General features: G+C 38.8%; 1 protein-coding gene across 2 annotated transcripts in view; it reads right to left on the reverse strand.

Moving 5' to 3' along the window:
* The window catches only part of TMEM114 (transmembrane protein 114), a 53583-nt gene that overhangs the window by 5351 nt on the left and 29115 nt on the right, over positions 1-19117 (reverse strand). The window contains exon 3 of one of the 2 annotated variants that reach the window (XM_069088012.1): positions 4003-4140. The exons of the other annotated variant lie outside the window; for it this stretch is intronic. Within the exon in view, the coding sequence (XP_068944113.1) occupies positions 4003-4140 (138 nt within the window). The remainder of the gene's footprint in view (positions 1-4002; positions 4141-19117) is intronic. 2 annotated transcript variants of the gene reach the window in all.

The raw sequence follows: 19117 nt of genomic DNA on the forward strand, positions 1-19117 counted from the left end.
TATATATATATACACATGTGTATGTATGCATATGGGTATATGTACACATATACACATTTATACATATACACACATGTCCATAAAATAATGGAGTGTAAGAGATGGAAGGCACTTTAGTGTCCAGACAGTCTAACTCATACCTGTACAGTATCCCTTCTGCAATCATCCGAGCATATGAGTCATTCACCTTTGATTATTACAATAAAAACAAACATAATAGCAGTTAGAAGGATAGAGGAATAGTCACTTCTTGACTCCTGATGCTGGTACAAAAGCACCTCTGTGTAGCAGGAAGCATACTGGAGTAGGAGACAGGACACCTGAATTCTAGGCCTGGACTGTTACCACTAGGTAGTCATGTGACCTCAGACAAACTATATCATGGATCCTGTTTCCTGCACTCTAAATGGGGATGGGTGGATTTAACTGATCATCCCTCACAGCCCTGGAGCTCTCTGCTTCTGGGATTCCTTTAGTGAGACTAAACTCTAGAGACAAATCATCTTCACCAACAATCATCTTCCCCATCAGGAAATTTTGTAGGCAGAACTATCCAAAACCCCTCTGGGCTATACGGATTACCTGAGTTGTCTGTTGGAGTTCATACTACTTTAATAGGCCCTTTACTTTCCTAATTATATAAATGAAAAAAATTCTTACCCTTCATGTTTACTTCCCAAAAGGGAACATGTGGAAAGAAAAAACTCACCTCGGGGAGAACTGGGTTGGCACAGAGAATTTTAAACACTAGGAGAAGAGAATACAGTAAATCCAGGTCTCCTGTTCTATGTAGTGAGTGCCCTGAGCAGGGGTGGCAGAGGAAAGTGGGGTGAGAAGCTCTCAATCATTTTACAAAAACTTTCATCTTCACCCTTTGTAGAATTCCATTGTCTCCTTTCATTTGATATTTTTCACCCATCTGCGATATTTACCATCACACAAAACTTTCAAAGCATAAGGCCAGCTATACTATGAAGACTAATTACAGGTACAACCTAACTTAGTTAATTGATTTGCAAGAGCAAGTTATAGAGATCAGGTAATTCCATAAGAACAGAGCACAGTGGAGCTGGGAGGTAAGAATCACACTGAATACAAACTAGGCTGGTCTCAGTTGATCCTTGGAGTAGGGCATGTGGTGCTAAGATGAAGTTGTAAGGTCCTAATGATATCAGTTGGGGAAAATCATGCACACATGAAGCTCATATTTCCTCCTGGGCATTAGAATTACAATGCCAGCCAACAGAGAATAGGTAGTTGGTACGTGCTAGAATCTGTCTCTGATTATGGAGGCTTACTGAATAGGTTATCTTCAGTTAACTAACTGAAAGAAAAAGGAAAAGTTTTCATACTCAAATTTTATTTTGTAAAAACTTTTCTTTAGAGTAACAAATTATTACTAAGAAATACATAAAATAGATTCTATGAAACAAGAATTAAATAAATAAAAATGTAGCACAAATTAAATATTGGCATCCACTTAACTTAGCTGTTTTTAATCACTGCTTAAATTTGGCTTTTCTTTCTACCCTCAAAATCACTTTAAATTGACACCCTGGGTATAACCTTATAAAGACAAATAGTTTTGAAAGACTTAAGAATTCTGATGACTACAATAACCAACCATTGTTCTAGAGGACCAATGAAGAACGTGCTACTCACCTCCAGACAGAGAGGTGATGAACTCAGGGTACAGAAAAAGATCCATTTTTGGACATGGCCAATGTAAGAATTTGTTTTGCTTCAGTATGACTACCTGTTATAAAGATTTGCTGTGATTTTTTCTTTTTTTGTTGTTACTGTTGCATCCACTTGGGGAAAGAGAGAAAATAAATCTTTTGCTTTGGTTTTCGTTTTGCTTTTAAAAATCCTTATAAGCCAGGTTTTGGCTATCTACACATGGCTCTTTCTGTCCAGCTCCACTCAGTCTAATTTCAGGTTCCTGGGCTTTAGAACTTAGTCTGAACTAGTTTTCAATTTTTTTAATCATTCTGTTTATGCTAATGATTCCCTGTTAGGACCTTATTTGTTTAATTTCTGTAAGTCCAGGAGATCTAAAGTTTTCTACTGTTTCCCAGAGATAAACCAAAGCAGTTCCACACCTATGTATGACTTGTCTCCACAATCACCTACCTACATCTCCTCATACCTATGGCCTGTAGAAAGGGGGGAAAAGAAAAAGAAAGAAAGAAAAATAGAGCATGTTATCAGGTACTGTTTCATTTGTCTCTATTGTTGAGGAAGAAAGAAAGTTCCTTTATTTTTCACATCCAAATGATGAATTCAGCCTGGATACAAAAGTTATTTTGCATAGCACTGATAAAGATTACATTCTAACTAACTATTCAGACTTCTTGAAGTGACTTTGTCTGCTCCCTCCTCTCCCTCCCCTCAATATTTTAAACATAGCTGGTACATAAAAGAAAAATTTTTAATGAAGTTATGCAATGGTTTCCTTACACAGTTCTTAAAAAAGAAAAACCAAGAAGCCTGCCTCTAGTTGGGAGGAATTCATATCACCAGCTCTATCTTCTAAAGGCCCTCCTTCGCTCCACAAAAGAGTCTATATGTGCTCCTTTCTGGACTTTTCAGAGTGGCTAGCACATAGTAGGTGCTTAATAAATTCTTTGATGACTGATTTGTTCATTTACCCCCTCACTCCATGCACGCGCACACACACACACACACACACACACACACACACACACACACACACACTCTGTCCCTTCCTGTGGAGGGTCATTCCTTGTGGGGACGTGATGGTCTTTAAGCAGCTCTAAGTTCTCCCCTAGATCTGAGACTGAATAAGGAAAGAAAGGCATCCATAAATGAACAATCCCTTCTCTAGACTCTTACTAGAAAAGGTTTGGCTTATTGACTCATCAAATGCAATTTGGAAATGTGCATGCAAAGGCTGATTTACCACCAAAACAAGTATGGAAAAGAGTACACTGTACATCTGTCTTATTGGTGTGGGGAATATTTATTCTCTTTTTGTTTGAAAATCCACATTTCTAATTGTTTCCCTTATGAGTTCCTCAAAAAAAAAGTAATAACCTCCCCTGAAGCCATTTCCTTGAGAGGAAGTCATTTATGGTCCCTCATTCATACCTCTTACCCTCAGCCCCTCCTCTTTGGTTCATAATTCCTAAGAGATGTCTACTGATTGACACAGTGGGCATATGAAAATTGATTTTCTGTTTAATAACAATTAGGTTTTTTGCTAACTTAAATTTTCTTCTAATTTGACAGGATTCAGTATGAAGTGATTGTCACTGTCCAGCGGTTCAGGCAAGGCTCAGAAAAATGGCATCCTCTCATCGCTACCATTCTCCCCAGTGAATACAGGCAGGAATGCCCCCATAATATCAGGTCTTCCATTTCCTGACCAGCTCAAGGAAGGAGAACATTGCAAAGCTACCTGGATCCCATCAGGAACAGCTAGATTTCTCATGTGCTACTCACAATAGGAAATCTTGGTTTCTACAGAAATTACCATTTTCTAATTTGAAGAGTAAAATGGGTATTCATTCAACAGGCATTTATTAAGCACCTACTATGTACCAAGTACTATAGTACAAAGACAAAATGAAAGGAATTGAGACAAAAAAATTAGAGTCCTTTGGGGGACACAATATGAACATATATAATTATATGCAAAATGTATATAATATAATTCTAGGTTGAGCAGTCTCTCAGAGGAGTGGGAATTGGGAAAGGCCTAGAATAGGAGGGGGTATTTAAGCCTAGTTTTGAAAGAAGCTAGAGATTAAGAATCGAAGGGGATTGCATTCTAAGGCATGGAAGGACAGCTTTCACAAAGGCTATGTAATGGGTATGTACTTGGTGCTCTGACTGAGGATTTGGATCAAATATCACGGAAATGAACTGCTTCAGAGAGCCTAAAGGAAATATGGAAGCTTCTGCTCTTGGCCCAAGACTCACATTTTTATATAGTTATTTCTTATAGTTTTGAACCCCAAAAAGGGTTTAGTATAGTACCTCCAAAAAGGAAAAGCATCCCGGTCATGAGGAGGAGAAGATAGGCTCTGGCGAGGATGCTTATAAATCCCGTCATCCCTCCAAAGACCATCAGGATCAGGCTGAGTGGTAAAAGAATCACAAACGTCCCGTGCATGGCTTAGGAGAAACACACAAACAAAAACGAAACAGAAATGTGAATTGGGTCTGCTGAGACACTATATTAATAAGAATGCCAGGGTCAGACTAGGTGATGCAGCGGAGAGAGTGTTAGACAGAGGGTCTGGAAGCTCTGAGTTCTAATGTGACCTCAAGCACCTATTAGCTGCGTGATTGTGGACAAGTCACTTAACATCTGTCTCAGTTTCCTCAATTATAAAATAGGAATAATAAAGAGGATCTGCCTCCATGAATTGTTGTGAGGCCCAAATGAGATAGTATTTGTTATCACTTAGCAGGGTTGCTCACACATAGAAAGTGCTTGATAAATGTGTGTTTCCTTCTCTTCACTATGACATCAGGCCCCTGGAATCATATAATTAAATTAACACTCTCACTTTACAAATGAGGAAATTGAGGCCCAGAATAGCAAAGTGACCTGCCTGACATCTCACAACTAGTCAGTGGCAGGACCAGGACTGACCCTCGGTTTAGTGCAATTTCTACTGTCCCAATCTGAGACCCATGGAATCACAGGAGTAACAGACCACTCTTGCTTCTGCCATTGTTCCCCACCTAAGATAAAGCACATAGGTGTGGGTTACCTTCCACCACCCCCAGGATACCCTGGGTACCCATCACACACACCCATTGCCACCCTTTGACTTAGTCTGAGGAGAGGAAGATTTCCAGGTGACCACAGTGCCAGAGGTGAGATTGAGACAAAACCGACGTGAATCCAAAATCTTTCCAGGAAACCATGTCTTTTCATATAGTAACTGTCCCTGGGCCAGGAAATAAAATAATACTAATGAACATTAGATGAGCATTCACATTTCCAAATCAGAGGAAGCAAATGTTTTCCTGAGACTCATTCAAAAGCGTTCCTCTTCTCCTTTCCATTTGTTCTGTAAGAGAGCAATTCGCCTCAACTCCAGATCACAGAACTCCCCCTTCTTTAACTAGTGCAAGTGTTCAAATGCCTTTCTGCTGGAAAACATAATGTTTGCAACATACAAATACTCTTCCCCACCACCAAAGGGAGAGAAAAGCAGCATGTGTGATTCTTCATGTCGATGATACCCCATAAAAGACAGAATGATCCATTGGTCTCTAGGGACCAAGCTAGGCAAGCCCTGCAGATCTGCCTGTCCCAAAAAGGACCTGACCCAAAAAGTAGTCATTAACAGCTTAATGTCAGCTTAGAAGGAGGTCTCCAGCAGAGCATCCCAGGGATCTCTGCGGTTTAGCATTTTTATAAATGATTTGGCACAATTAGAAAATTTGTAAATGGTGCAAACAAAGCTGGGGAAATTACTAATTCACACTATGGAGACTGCTAACAATGGGTAACAGGGTCATTTTTTTTCACAGGCTAGACAATGGGACAAATCTAATAATATAAAATTTCATAGGGATTAATGTGAAGTCTCAACTTGGGTTCAAAAAGCAACCTCACAAATATGAAATGGAAAGGCACAGCCAGCCTGCCTAAATCAAAATGAATCAATATCGTGACATAGCCAACATGCAAAATCATAGATAAACACAAGATCCTAGCAATGGGGAGGTTCAGAAAAAGCCTTGTGAAAAAGGGAGCTTCTCAAAAAGGCTAAAGCAGACTTGGGCTGTATTCAAGAGGCAATGTCCAGGACTAGGGAGTCCATTGTCCTGCTCTGACCCAGTCACATCTGGAATATTGTATTGAGCTCCAGAGACCACAGTCTAGATAGGCTATTGATAAGTTGAAGATTGTCCAGAGGAAAGCCCGTAGGATGGTGAAGAGCCCCAAATTCAAGCTAGACTAAGATTTGTTGAAGGAAATGGAGATGCTTAATCTGCAGAAAAGAAGACTTACATGAGGAATGAAGGAAACGTGCCAGGCATGGTGCTAAGAACTTTACAAATATTATCTCTTTTTATTATCTCCATGGTGACATAGCCGCCTTGTACAAATGCTTCTACAATGCACCAACAGTGTTTCTATAAATGCTCCACCAACCCTGGGAAGTAAGTACTTTTATTTTCTCCATTTTATAGACGAGGAACTGAGACAGACCAGGGTAAGTAATTTGCCTAGGGTCTCCCAGCCAGTGTCAAGGCCAGATCTGAATTCTGGTCTTCCTGATTCTAGTCCCAGTTCTCTATCCACTGCACCACCCAACTGTCTCTGAGGCAGGAAGGCATCAGAATTATCTTCAACTCTCTGAAGTACAATTCTGTGGAAGAAAGATCAGCTCCAGAGAGCAAAACCAAGAGAAATGGGGCATGGTGGGGAATTATTAGAGTGGTTACAAAGAAGCAAATTGTGGTTTGATTTCAGGAAAACCAAGACTGAACCCAGCAAAGTGTCTAACAATTAAAGTTATGCCAAAGAAAAATGAGTTGCTTCCGGAAGTAGTGAAGACACTTCCCCTTTACTGGAGATCTTCAAACAAGAAGGAGCTGAATGAATGACCAAATTTCCTAGGATATTGCTGCAAGGGAGGGATTATTGTTTCAGCCCAGATCTGAACAGAGGGCTCCTCTGGTATCCTCCAACTTGGAGATGCTATAATTTTGTTTCTTGACCACCGAGAACTGCTTGATTTCACTGCCATATTCTTTCTCTGTGGTAACATAGCAGCCTTGTATAAATGCTTCTATCTGAGCCCTCTTTTTTTAAGATTGGGGTTCCTACAGCTACTACTCCTAGTGACAAGGGAAAGTATTTCGGGGAGAAAGAAAGTAAGATTACATCCTTAAAGCTTAGGAAGGAACTTCACAAGGCTAGAACAAAATTCCTGGAAGTCCCGCGCACAGCTGTTTCCTCCCTCGCTGAATGTACAAAAATTTCAAGTTGCCCCTAAAGGTCACAGGGCAAATGCCCAAATGCCCTTTGAATAGAAAGAACACTAGATGGGAGCAAGGAGTCTGGCCCCATAGATCCTGGTCCTTGATCTTTTTCAAACTAACTTTAGGCAAACTTCTTTGTTCTCTGGGTCTCTGTTTACTTACCTGTAAAATGAAAGGGCTGAACTAAATTCTCTCTAAGAGTCCTTCTGCTGCTTATATTTCACAATTCCATGACTTCCTATCTATCACTTTCAGTAACAACCTTTTGGGTAGGTAAAGTGGGCTCCATTGGTGTGATTGAATTTTGAGAAAAGAAAGCTTTCCCTATATGCACTGCTCCCCCCCCAGAAAATTCTCCCTCATAGTACTACCTTTGGTGCCTAAAATTATCTCATTCTAGAATCCTTGGATTCATGTTACCCTTTGTGAATATCATACCCACTGGGAAAGCAGACACATTAAATCATGTATCTCTTACTGAGAATGAGTTCCTCAGATGACGGATAACTTCTGATAGGAGGAAAGATAGAAAGTATAAGAGAACTGAGTCGGAGTCAGGACTAAGGGGGCAGGAAATATATACAGTCAACTGTGGATAGTAGGTTCAACAAACAGAAACTTTGAAGTCAGGAACCCTCACTCTTTGTGAACCCATGAACTTGCCCATGGGGTATGAACTGCCCATGCTCTAGTGATTTGTCATTTCCTTCTCTAGAGTGTCCCCATTTCACAGATGGAGTCAGATAGGGCTTAAATGACTTACCCAGGGTCTCACAGATAGTAAGGGTCTGAGACCGAATTGAACTCAGATATTCCTGACTCTAGGACTGATCTACTGCAATGGTCAGGAAGACCAGGATTCAAATCCTCCCCTCACACGGTTACTAGCTGTGTGTTGTAGAGCAAGTCACTTAAGGTCTCTGGGCCTCAGTGTAAAATGAGGAGGTTGGTCTTTTATGGATCTTTCCAATCTAAATCTATGATCCTAACTGTATATTAAGGCTTGAGCCAAAGTGAGTTAGACTCAGTCAGAATGGTATCTTGTTAACAAAACAGCAAAATCAAGTCAAGTCAAATAAAAAAAAAATCCCCTACATTGAGCCCCTACTATGCTAAGTAAACTATGTAAAGAAACAGCAAGCATTGAGTTGGCTTGTTTATGGAGAATTAATGGAAAGAAATGGGTAGTAATCACACAGATGAAGTGTGGAGAGAGTGTGATCTGTTCTGATTGGAGTACTCAGTGATCAAAGCATAGCCCCACCAAAGTGTCTTCTGGGAAGGCAACTTATGGATGGCCTTTCTCCAACTAGATGTTAAGGTCCCTGAAAACAGAAACTTATTCTTTGTATTCCTCACAACACCACTCAGCAAATCTCTGTTGTTTTGGATGGATAGATGAATGAACGAATGATAGCTAAAACATCTGCTTTTTTGCAAAGTGACTTGACCTAAGCTGAAATGGTGGAATTTTAGGCATTTCCATGAGCAAAAGCAGAATGAGAGTAGTACTGCTTTCACCAAAATAAACTGCTTCTTTCCCATTGCCTCATACTTTGTCATTGTAAGGGTATCACTTTCAAATTTTGCCCAGGACACACATATGCCTTCTTCTGGCTCTGTATCAGGACAAAATGCCACTGCATGAGAGAAAGAGAGAAGGTGGAAAGGGAGGAAGCAGTGAAAAGGGGACAAAAGGGAAAGTCCCCTTCAATCCACAGAGACTGAGTGACCAAAAAAGCAAGACATGATTCTTTACTTCTGTTTTCCCTTCTACTTCTTAGACATGAAATGCAGATCTCTTGACAGGGCTGCTTCTAAAAGTCTGCAAGCCCAGGGTGAATCACATTGCATATACATATCTATACACACATACATGTACACATATACATGCACTTACCCACATACATGCATGCACTATACCTAAACATATTTGTACACACATGCACATATGCATATTGTGCATGCATAGAAATGCACATAAATACACATATTATTATATCCTTCTACCCTATATTATATATAATATATATTATATCCTTATTATATGCATGCACGTATATGTATACATATATGAACTGAACTTGCAATTTCATTAGTGAGAAAGATCCCTCAACCACTGCAACCTCTGCATGTATAGTCAGAAAGAGACAACTAGACATTTAAGAGGTTATATGACTTGCTCCAGGTCACACGCCAATATGTGTCTGAGGTAGGCCTTGAACCTGGGTCTTCCTGGCTTTGAACCCAGTCTCCATTACTCCAAGCTGCCTTTCTTACATACATAGGTCGTTTTTTATCACCATATACCAAAACCAGGTCCTCCCATCCCTATGAGACTCTTGTCTTTCTTCCATACCATGGGGCCTAAAACCATCCTTTATTTTGGGAGGGCTCTACCCATGGAACACAATGTTCTTTGAAGGAAGAGAAGGAAGTATGCACAGTGAGTAGAAAAGGTTTGGTTTCATAAATTCTACCCCCCACCTACACACAGGCTATAAGACCAGGTGAGCTCGGCTGTCTGCCAGGTTTCCTGTTGAGAGCCTGAGGTGATTATGAAATCATTAAGGAAACCATGAAATTATTCCATTCCCATCAGCCCCAGATCCAGCACTGCTATCACTCTATTTGGCCAAATTATTAAAAATGAGGTTCTTTTAATAATATTGATGAGAAAATCCATATCCTTTCACTGTCACCATAGGACGGAATGAATATAGAAGATCACAGTCCTATTAGTTGAAAATAATGACAAAAGACATCAAAACTCATAGTGTAGGGGCTGAAAAGTCATTGCAGCAGCCTTCTTGTTAATAGTACTAATAATAATAATTTATATAATAACTTTAAGCTAGATAGCCCCTGCTCATGAGGAGTTGATATCCTTTTTGCTCCCACTCTAATTATTCACATACCAATGCAAATGAAATGATTATAAAAATCATCATCCTAATGCTTGGCCTTTGGACTGCCCTTCTCATTTTTCAAAACACCTCATCAAGATTCTCATTTTAGGCTAATCTTACATCCTGGTGAGGTAGATGGAAAGACAGATCATTTGAAAGAAGGGAAAACTGAGGCACTAAGTGATTCACACAGTTAGCAGTAAAATTGGAAATGTAAGTGCAACCTGAGAGGTCCTGTGATATGGTGGAAGGGCCCTGTATTTGGAGCCACAAGATTATAGGTTTAAAGCTAGAAGAGTTTAGAGGTCATAAAATCCAAGGCCTTCATTTTCTAGATAAGGAAACTTAAAAAAGATTAAATGACTTGCCCAGGGTCACACAGCTAGTATGCACCTGAGGCAGGATTCAAACTCAGGTCTTTTTGACTCCAAATCCAATACCCCTCCCCTATACCACCCTGTCATTCTTGTGAGAAGATGCTAGTTCAGATCCTGATTCTGTTCCTTATTAACTGTATCACTTGAGCTGGGACACTGGAGATCATATTCTAAATCCCTTGTATTACAAATGAGCAAAATAAGTCCTAGAGATTAAGTGACTTATACAACATCACACAGCTTGTAGTAGTAAAGCTAAGGCTAGAATCTAGGTCTACCCTGTCTCAGGATTCCAACAAATCTTATTTTTAAAACCATTCTTCTGATTAGGAGGGTCATTAACAGAATCTAGAGGGATAAGAACAACGCATGTAGGGTAGTCTTGCTGTGAAAAAAAATATTTTGACAAGATCTGGAGATAAACACACTGTGACACTTCAGTGGGCATGGAGGGGGTGGGGGATGGGCATCCAGGGGGTAAGAAGGGGCACTGAATCCCTGGGAGATTTAGAGACAGTGTCAGCAGAGAGCTGGCCTCAAGGTCAGGATGACCTAGGTTGAAGCCCATGATATGTGCCACCTGTGTGACCCTGAGAAAGCCCATAAACTAGTCCTTGTGCCAGGCAACTTCTAAGACTAAAAATTGCCAAACAGGTGCAGATCTACATTGGCAAAGAAAGCTTCCTCACCAGGGAAATCCTTACAATGATTAAATCACATGATTGGATTAAAATGAGAGAAAATTGAAGGAAGCAAAAGGAGTCATAAAAATAAATATATAAATTCTATTTTCATTTTTAAAAAGGTGTGATACTTCCAGTGCCGAGATGGCAGAGTGAGAAAGGAACCCTCTGAAACCCTCCCAAATTCCCCACCAGATAACTGGAAAACTGCCTCAGAATTGATCTAGATTCAGGGAAGCAGCTTACCAGCAAGACAGGAAAGGTCTTTCTCACCAGGGTGAAAGGGTAGTAAGGTCTAAGAGAAGTAGCAGTAACCAGGTAGCCTCACAGCAGGGGGCATGCAGCAAGGGTCCAAGACTGGGGCAATCCACTTAGGAGGCTTTACCCTCCTGCAAACCAGCAGCTCCTAAGCAAGTGGGCAGTCTGTGCAGTGCAGCAAGGCCCCACCCCAGCGACCCCACCAACGCACAAGTCAGCAGCTAGGCCTTGACCCCATTCCTGACTAGAGGCTGACCAACAGCAAGACCCTGGCTCTGGGGCCTATCAGCAGAGAGTCTCTGTTTCCACAGCAACCCAGCAGCAGGGCCCATCCCTGAGACTGACCGGTAACAAGATCCCTCCTCCAGGGTCAGCCACCAGAAAGACTCTGTTACCATAGCAGCAAGGCCCCACTCCTGGGGCAAGCCAGCAGCTAAACCCCACACCCAGGGGAGGCCAAGAGGGATGTCCTACCCCCCCAGAGCAAGCCAGAAGGGAAGTCTGCCCTCCAGAGAAAGCAAGCAAGCAGCTAAGCCTTGAAGCCCAGTGAAACCCAGTGAAAACCCAGAGCCCTAGCACAAAAAGCTTGGGACAGTGCAAGACCAGAGCCCAGCTCTCACATAAAAATACCACATCACCCAAAAAGACACCAAAAAGTGAGCAAAAAACAAAAAAGAGTTTGACTATAGAAAGTCACTGTGGTGATAGGGAGGGACAAGGCATAAACTTAGAAGATGACAACAGTATCAAAATGGCCACATGTGAAGTCTCAAAAAAAAGAAATGTAATTTGATCTCAGGCCCAGAAAGAATTCCTGGAAGAGCTTAAAAAGAATTTTAAAAATCAAATTAGAGAAGTAGAAGGAAAAAAATGGGAAAAGAAATGAGAGTAATGCAAGAGAATCATGAAAAAAGTAGTCAATAGCATGGGAAAATATACACAAAAATTTACTGAGGAAAATAACTCCCTAAAAAATAGAATTGCCCAAGGAAAAGGAAATGCAGAAGCTCACTGAAGAGAATAATTCCTTAAAAATTTTAGAGTTGAACAAGTAGAAACCAATGATTCTATGAGCCATCAATATATGATAAAACAAAATCAAAAAAAAATTTTAAAAAGGAGAAAAATTTCTCATTGGATAAACAAAAAAAAATAGATTCAGGAGAGATAATATAGGAACTATCAGACTACCTGAAAGCCATAATAATAAAAAAAAAAGTCTGGACAACATCTCTCAAGAAATTATCAAAGGTTCTTCTTAGCGCTATCTTGTTGACTTCCATTGCATCATGAGAGCCAAGTGGAAGAAGAAGCAAATGCATAGGCTGAAATGTAAGAGGAGAAAGATGAGGCCATGTAAGCAGACAGTGCTGACCACAGGGGCCATGGGAGCATAGATGGAATGACCCTTGGTGACATTCTCAGGAAAGCAGAAACCTTCGGGAGACATCACCCGCCATGGAGAGGACTCAGCCAGCTCCCCCATTTGACACTCTCTGACAAGAGGCCATGCCATCATTTCATGCAGATTCCACTTAGCTGACTCCTGACTTTGTGCCCCAGCACTTTGTCATTTTGGACTGATTGTTTTCTCTGTGGCTAAGTGTAGCACACCTGTGTAATAAATCCTTGCTACTTTCTTGTTTGAAAAAAAAAAAGAAATTATCAAAGAAAACTCCTTTGATAACATTAGAACCAGAGAGCAAGATAGAAATTGAAAAAATCCACCAATAGCCACGTGAAAGTAATCCCAAAATGAAGACTACCAGGAACATCATAGCCAAATTCCAGAGCTCACAGATCAAGGAGAAAGTATTGCAAGCAACCAAAAAGAAACAATTCAAATATCATGGAGCTACAGTCAGGATTTCACAGCATTTAGTCACTTCCACATTAAAGAACCATAGGGTTTGGAATATGATATACCAGAAGGCAAAGAAGTAAAGTTCATAAGCAAGAAACACCTACCCGCCAAAACTGAATATAAATTTTCAGAAAAAAAAAGATATTTAATGAAATAGAGGGCTTTCAAACATTTCTGATTAAAAGACCAAAGCTGAATAAAAAATTTGACCTCCAAATGCAAGACTCAAGGGAAACATGCAAAGTTAAAAAAAAAAAGAAACAAGAAAGAAAAAATATAAGAAATACAATAAAGTTAAACTGTCTCTGTTTCTGTATGGCAAGATAATATTTGTAACTCTTAACAGCTTTGTTACTATCATAGCAATTTGAAGGAATATATGTAGACAGAGCATGTAGATATAAGGTGACTTTGATAGTATACCCCCCCCCAGAAAAAATAAAAGGGTGAGAAAGAAAACTGCACTGAAAGAAGGAGAGGAGAGATTGAATGGGGTAAATTATCCCACATAAATGAGGCATGAAAAATGTATTACAATGTAAGGGAAGATGGAGGGTGGAGGAGGAATGGTGGGCAAAACTTAAACCTTACTCTCATAAAATTGGCTCAAAGAGGGAGAAACATACACATTCAGTTGGATATAGACATTTCTCTTACCCTATAAGGAAGTAAAAAGGGAGGAGATAATATATGGGGGAAGGGGAACTGATAAAAAGGGAGGGTATATTGGGAAAGGCAGTGGTCAGAAGTAAAAACACTTGTGAGAAGGGAAAGTGGGTAAGTGGGGACAAGGGGTGGTGTAAATAAACAAAAAAAAAATAGCATGGAGGGAAAAGGTTAGTTTGAACAAACCATCAAAGAACTTCCTAAGAAAAATTCCCAGGACCAGATAGATTCAAAAGTGAATTCTACTAAGCATTTAAAGAACAATTAATCTCAATACTATATAAACTATTTGGGAAAATAAGCAAAGAAAGAATCCTACCAAATTCCTTTTATGACACAAATATAATTCTGATACCCTTAGGAAGAGCAAAAACAGAAAAAAGAAAATTATAGACCAATTTCCCTCATGAATATTGGTGCAAATATTTCAAATAGAACATTAGCAAAGAGATTACAACAATATATCACAAGGATCATACAATATGACTAGGTGGTATTTATACCAGGAATGCAGGGCTGGCTCAATATTAGGAAAATTATCAGCATGACTGACCATATGAATAACAAAACTAACAGAAATTGTATGATTGTCTCAATAGATGCAGAAAAAAAATGTGACATGGAGCTTACCTTAAAATGATAAGTAACATTTTTCTAAAACTATCAGCAACTATCTATAATTGGGATAAATTAAAAGCCTTCCCATTAAGATCAGGGGTTAAACAAGGATGCCCATTATTACCTCTATTATTTAATATTTTACTAAAAATGTTAGCTATAACAATAAGAGAAGAAAAAGAAATTAAAGGAATTAAAATGGGCAATGAGGAAACAAAACTATTATCTTTGCAGAAAATATGATGTTATACTTAGAAAATCCTAGAGAATCAACTAAAAAACTATTTGAAACTATTAACAACTTTAGCAAAATTGCAGGATACAAAATAAGCCCACATAAATCATCACCATTTCTATATATTACCAATAAAGCTTAGCAGCAAGAGACAGAAGGAGAAGTTCCATTTAAAAGAATGGCAGAAAATATAAAATACGTGTGAGTCTACCTGCCAAGACAAACCCGGGAACTATATGAATGCAACTATAAAAAACTTTTAACACAAATTAAATCAGATCTAAATGATAGGAAAAATATTAATTGCTCCTGGGTAGACCAAGTCAATGTAATAAAAATGACAATTCTACCTAAATTAATCTTTTTATTCAATGCCCTACCAATCAAAGAATCAAAAATTATTTTATAGAGTTAGAAAAATAATAACAAAATTCATCTGGAAGAACAAAAACTCAAAGATATGAAGAGAATCAATGAAAAGAAAATATAAAAGGTGGTCCAGCCGTACCAGATCTCAAACTATATTATAAAGTGGTACTTATGAAAACAGTCTGGTACTGGCTCAGAAATAGAGTAGTGAATCAGTGGAATAGATTAGTTACAAATTACATTATAGTAAATGACCATAGTAATCTAGTATTTGATAAATCAAAGATCCAAGCTTTGGGAAGAAAAAGTCATTATTTGACAAAAACTGCCAGGAAAACTGGAAAACAATATGGTAAAAACTAGGTATAGGCCAATATCTCACACCATATGCCAAGATAAAGTCAAAATGGGTAGATGATTTACATATAAAGGGTGATGCCATAAGCAAATTAGGAGAGCATGGAATAGTTTATCTGTCAGATTTATGAATAAGGGAAGAATTTAGGACCAAAAAAATATAGAGAGCATTACAAAATGCAAAACAGATAAATTTGATTATATTAAATTAAAAAGGTTTTGCACAAACAAAACCAATGCAATCAAAATTATAAGAAAAAAACCCAGAAAACTGGGAAATATTTTTGCTACAAGTATCCCTGATAAAGGCCTCATTTCTCAAATTTATAAAGAACTGAGTCAAATTTATAAAAATATAAGTCATTGCCCAATTGATAAATTGTCAAAGGATATGAACTTGCAGTTTTCAGACAAAGAAATAAAAGCTATCTGTAGTCATATTAAAAATACTTTAAATCTCCATTGATCAGAGAAATGCAAATTAAAACAACCTTGAGGTACCATCTCATACCTGGCTAATACTACAAAAAAAAGGAAATGCTGAATGTTGGAGGGGATATGGGAAAACTGGGACACTAATGTACTTTTGGTGCAGTTGTGAATTGATCCAACCATTCTGGTTTGAAGAATTTGGAACTATACCTAAAGGGCTATAAAACTGTGCATACCCTTTCTTCCAGCAATACCACTGCTAGGTCTATATCCCAAACATATCCAAAAAAAGAAGGAGAAAGGATCTATTTGTACAAAAATATTTATAGCAGCTCTTTTTGTGGTGGCTAAGAACTGTACATCAAAGGGATGCCCATCAATTAGGGAATGGCTATTCACTCTGTGGTACATTATTGTAACAGAATAGTATTGTTCTATAAAAAAAAGAAGAGCAGGATGCTCTCAGAAATACCTGGAAAGATTTACATGAATTGATGCATAGTGAAGTGAGCAGAACTAGGAGAAAGAAAGAATTTTGTACACAGTAACAGCAATATTGTTTGATGAAGAATTGTGAATGGCTTAGCTATTCTCAGCAATACAGACAACCCCAAAGGACTAATGATCAGGCATAACATCTACCTCCAGAGAAAGAACTGATATTGATTGAATACAGACTGAATCATGCTATTTTTCACTTTCGTTCATTTGAGTCTTCTTGTACAAAATGACTAATGTGGAAATGTTTGGCATAACTGTATATCTATAACCTATATTCTATTGTTTGTCATCTCAGGGAGAAGGAAGAAAGGGAGGGATAGAATTTGAAACTCAAAACTTTAAATAAAAATGTCTTCAGATTAGAAAATAAATTTTTTAAAATAAAATGAATACATAAAAAAATAAAGAAAGTATAATATAATGGAAAATCCAAGAGTTAGAAGTCAAAAAATTTACTTATGTAAAAGAAATTTGGGTGATATAAAAACAAAACTTGAACCAAATATCTGCCATGTATTAGTTCTGTGACCTTTGATAAATCACTTCTGAACTTTTATTCCCTTATCTGTAAAATAGGTATAACAAACTCTGTCCTGCCTCCCTCACTAGTTATGAATATCAAAAAAGAAAATATATGTAAAGTGTTTTTAAACTGCAAAACATTAAACGTTTCCTTCTCTCTTCTCTTTTTTCCTCATTTTTCTTTTCTTTCTTTTTTCTTTCCTCCTTTCCTTTCTTCCTTGACTTGGAATCAAAAACCTGGGTCTGAGTCCCACCACCACCAATTGCTGAATATCCATCTGATTATAACAAAGTTAACATCTCTGGGCTTCAGTTTCCTCAATTATAAAATGAGGGAAATAATCATTTCATTACCTACCTCATAGTATTGCTGTAAGGGGAACATTTTGTGAATTGTAAAGTGCTGTATCAATTCCTTCCTTCCCTTTCTTCTTTTCTTTTTGAAACCAGATTAAATGCTGTGAAAGGTCTGCACAATTAGGGAAACAGATTGTGCTGTATTCAAAGGCATTTACCCATAAAAGTGATTTAGCTGTGGTAATAAGCAACTAAGAATCCTATTAATGCTAATGAAGTCCTATTCCTCCCAGGGTCTTATAAGAATGTTTATTCTTCTAGAACTGGGGTGGGTAGTGGAGGGAGGGGGGGGTAGATGGAAGGTATGAGCCAGTGTTTGGTAAGTGGCACTGCCACATGTCACAGTAATTGAAAGTCACCATTACCATCTTTCACAGTGAGCTGTCTCTGGAGACACCTGATGCCTGATTTGGCTGCTACTTCCCTCTGTTCCAAGCACTTGATGTGGGGAAGGGCTTTTTCATCCAGACTTTCCAAACAGAACCCCTCTCTCAATGCCAAGGAAATAGTTTTAATGATCAGCAAAAAGCTTCAAATGGAGAAAGAAAGAGCCTTAAAGAGGAGCAAGGCTCCCTGGCCTTATAATTGGAGCCCAATGTCAGCAGCCTAAAAAGAGAAAATTCACCAGCAATTGTCTTCACTTGGTGCCACGTATTTGTTTCTTCCAAAATTATGCAGTAATTCAAGAGAACATTCAGAAAGAACCAAATCCTGGCCTCTGTGCACCTTACTGGAAATGATTTGTTCATTCTTTCAAAGGAACAAATATGTCAAATAGTTTAACTTCTTAAGACAGTATGAGTCTTTTTTTTCAGAGAAGGGTATATACTGCAGAATCATGTTATAATGGAAATCCTCCTGGGCATACCTCTTTCTCTAATTTCCAGAAGTGGGGAATTGTGGGTGCATAATATCACATACCCTATCAGAAACAACTGGTGAGTTTCAACTGGTTTCACTAAACTGCTTCCCCCACCCTCTTTCTTTTTAAAATCTTTGTTGCAATGGATGGCTCAAGGGATAAGGAAGGAAGGATTCAAAACTGGATTCCATTTGCAGTTTTGAACCCTAGAAAACCATGGAGGGTAGCTTATGTAAAAGAAATTAAGGTGATATAAAAACAGAAAGTTATCAATAAAAATAAGATTTTTTTTGAGGGGGGAAGGCAGAGCAATTGGGGTTAAGTGACTTGCCTAAGGTCACATGGCTAATGTGTTGAGTGTCTGAGGCCAGATTTGAACTCAGGTCCTCCTGACTCCAGGGCAGGTGCTCTATTCACTGCACCAACTAGCAGACCCTAAACAAGATTTTTCTAATATTCCTAAACTACCTGAGATGGAGTACAAGAGAGACGTTCACTTTAGCACCACAAACCTGAACAAGTTACAACTTCTGGATGGTTCAGTTTCTTCATCTTTAAGACAGAGATAATAGTGTCGTCTCTATCCTCCTTTTAGCATTTAAAGGACTCTGGCCTCCACCTCTCCTTCCAGACTTAATACACAGTGCTCCCTTCCTCAAACTCTATGATCCAGTCAAATGGCTCTACCCGCGGTTCCCTGACCAGGCATTTCCTTCCACCTACATCTTTGCATAATATGTTTCCATGCCTGAAATACCCTCCCTCCACCTCCATCTCTCAGAATCCCTAGTTGCTTTCAAGGATCAGCTCATTCTCCACCTCCTGTGGAAAGCTTGTTCTGACTCTCCACCTCTTGTTTTGCACAAAGTTTGTAATTTTCTCTCCCTCCTCAAATGATCAGAAACAGTCTTGTCTTTATGAATATATCTCTCCAGAAGTATTGAAGTCTTTGGAAGCAAAGATTTTCATTTTGTTTTGCCTTTGTACACCTTCGATTTGTTCTTCATTTTCAAAGAGGACCATGACATCAGGAAAATGATGACATGCCTGGCAGTTGACTTTGATTTGAGTGAGGGGGGGCTGTGCAAGGTCATCAGCCTCACTTTCTCCTCCAGAGTCATCTGGCTCCAGT

The sequence above is a fragment of the Petaurus breviceps genome, unplaced genomic scaffold (assembly GCF_028583685.1).
Source record: "Petaurus breviceps papuanus isolate PSGF00001 unplaced genomic scaffold, PetGlider_PUasm1.0 118, whole genome shotgun sequence".
Classification (NCBI taxonomy): Eukaryota; Metazoa; Chordata; class Mammalia; order Diprotodontia; family Petauridae; genus Petaurus; species Petaurus breviceps.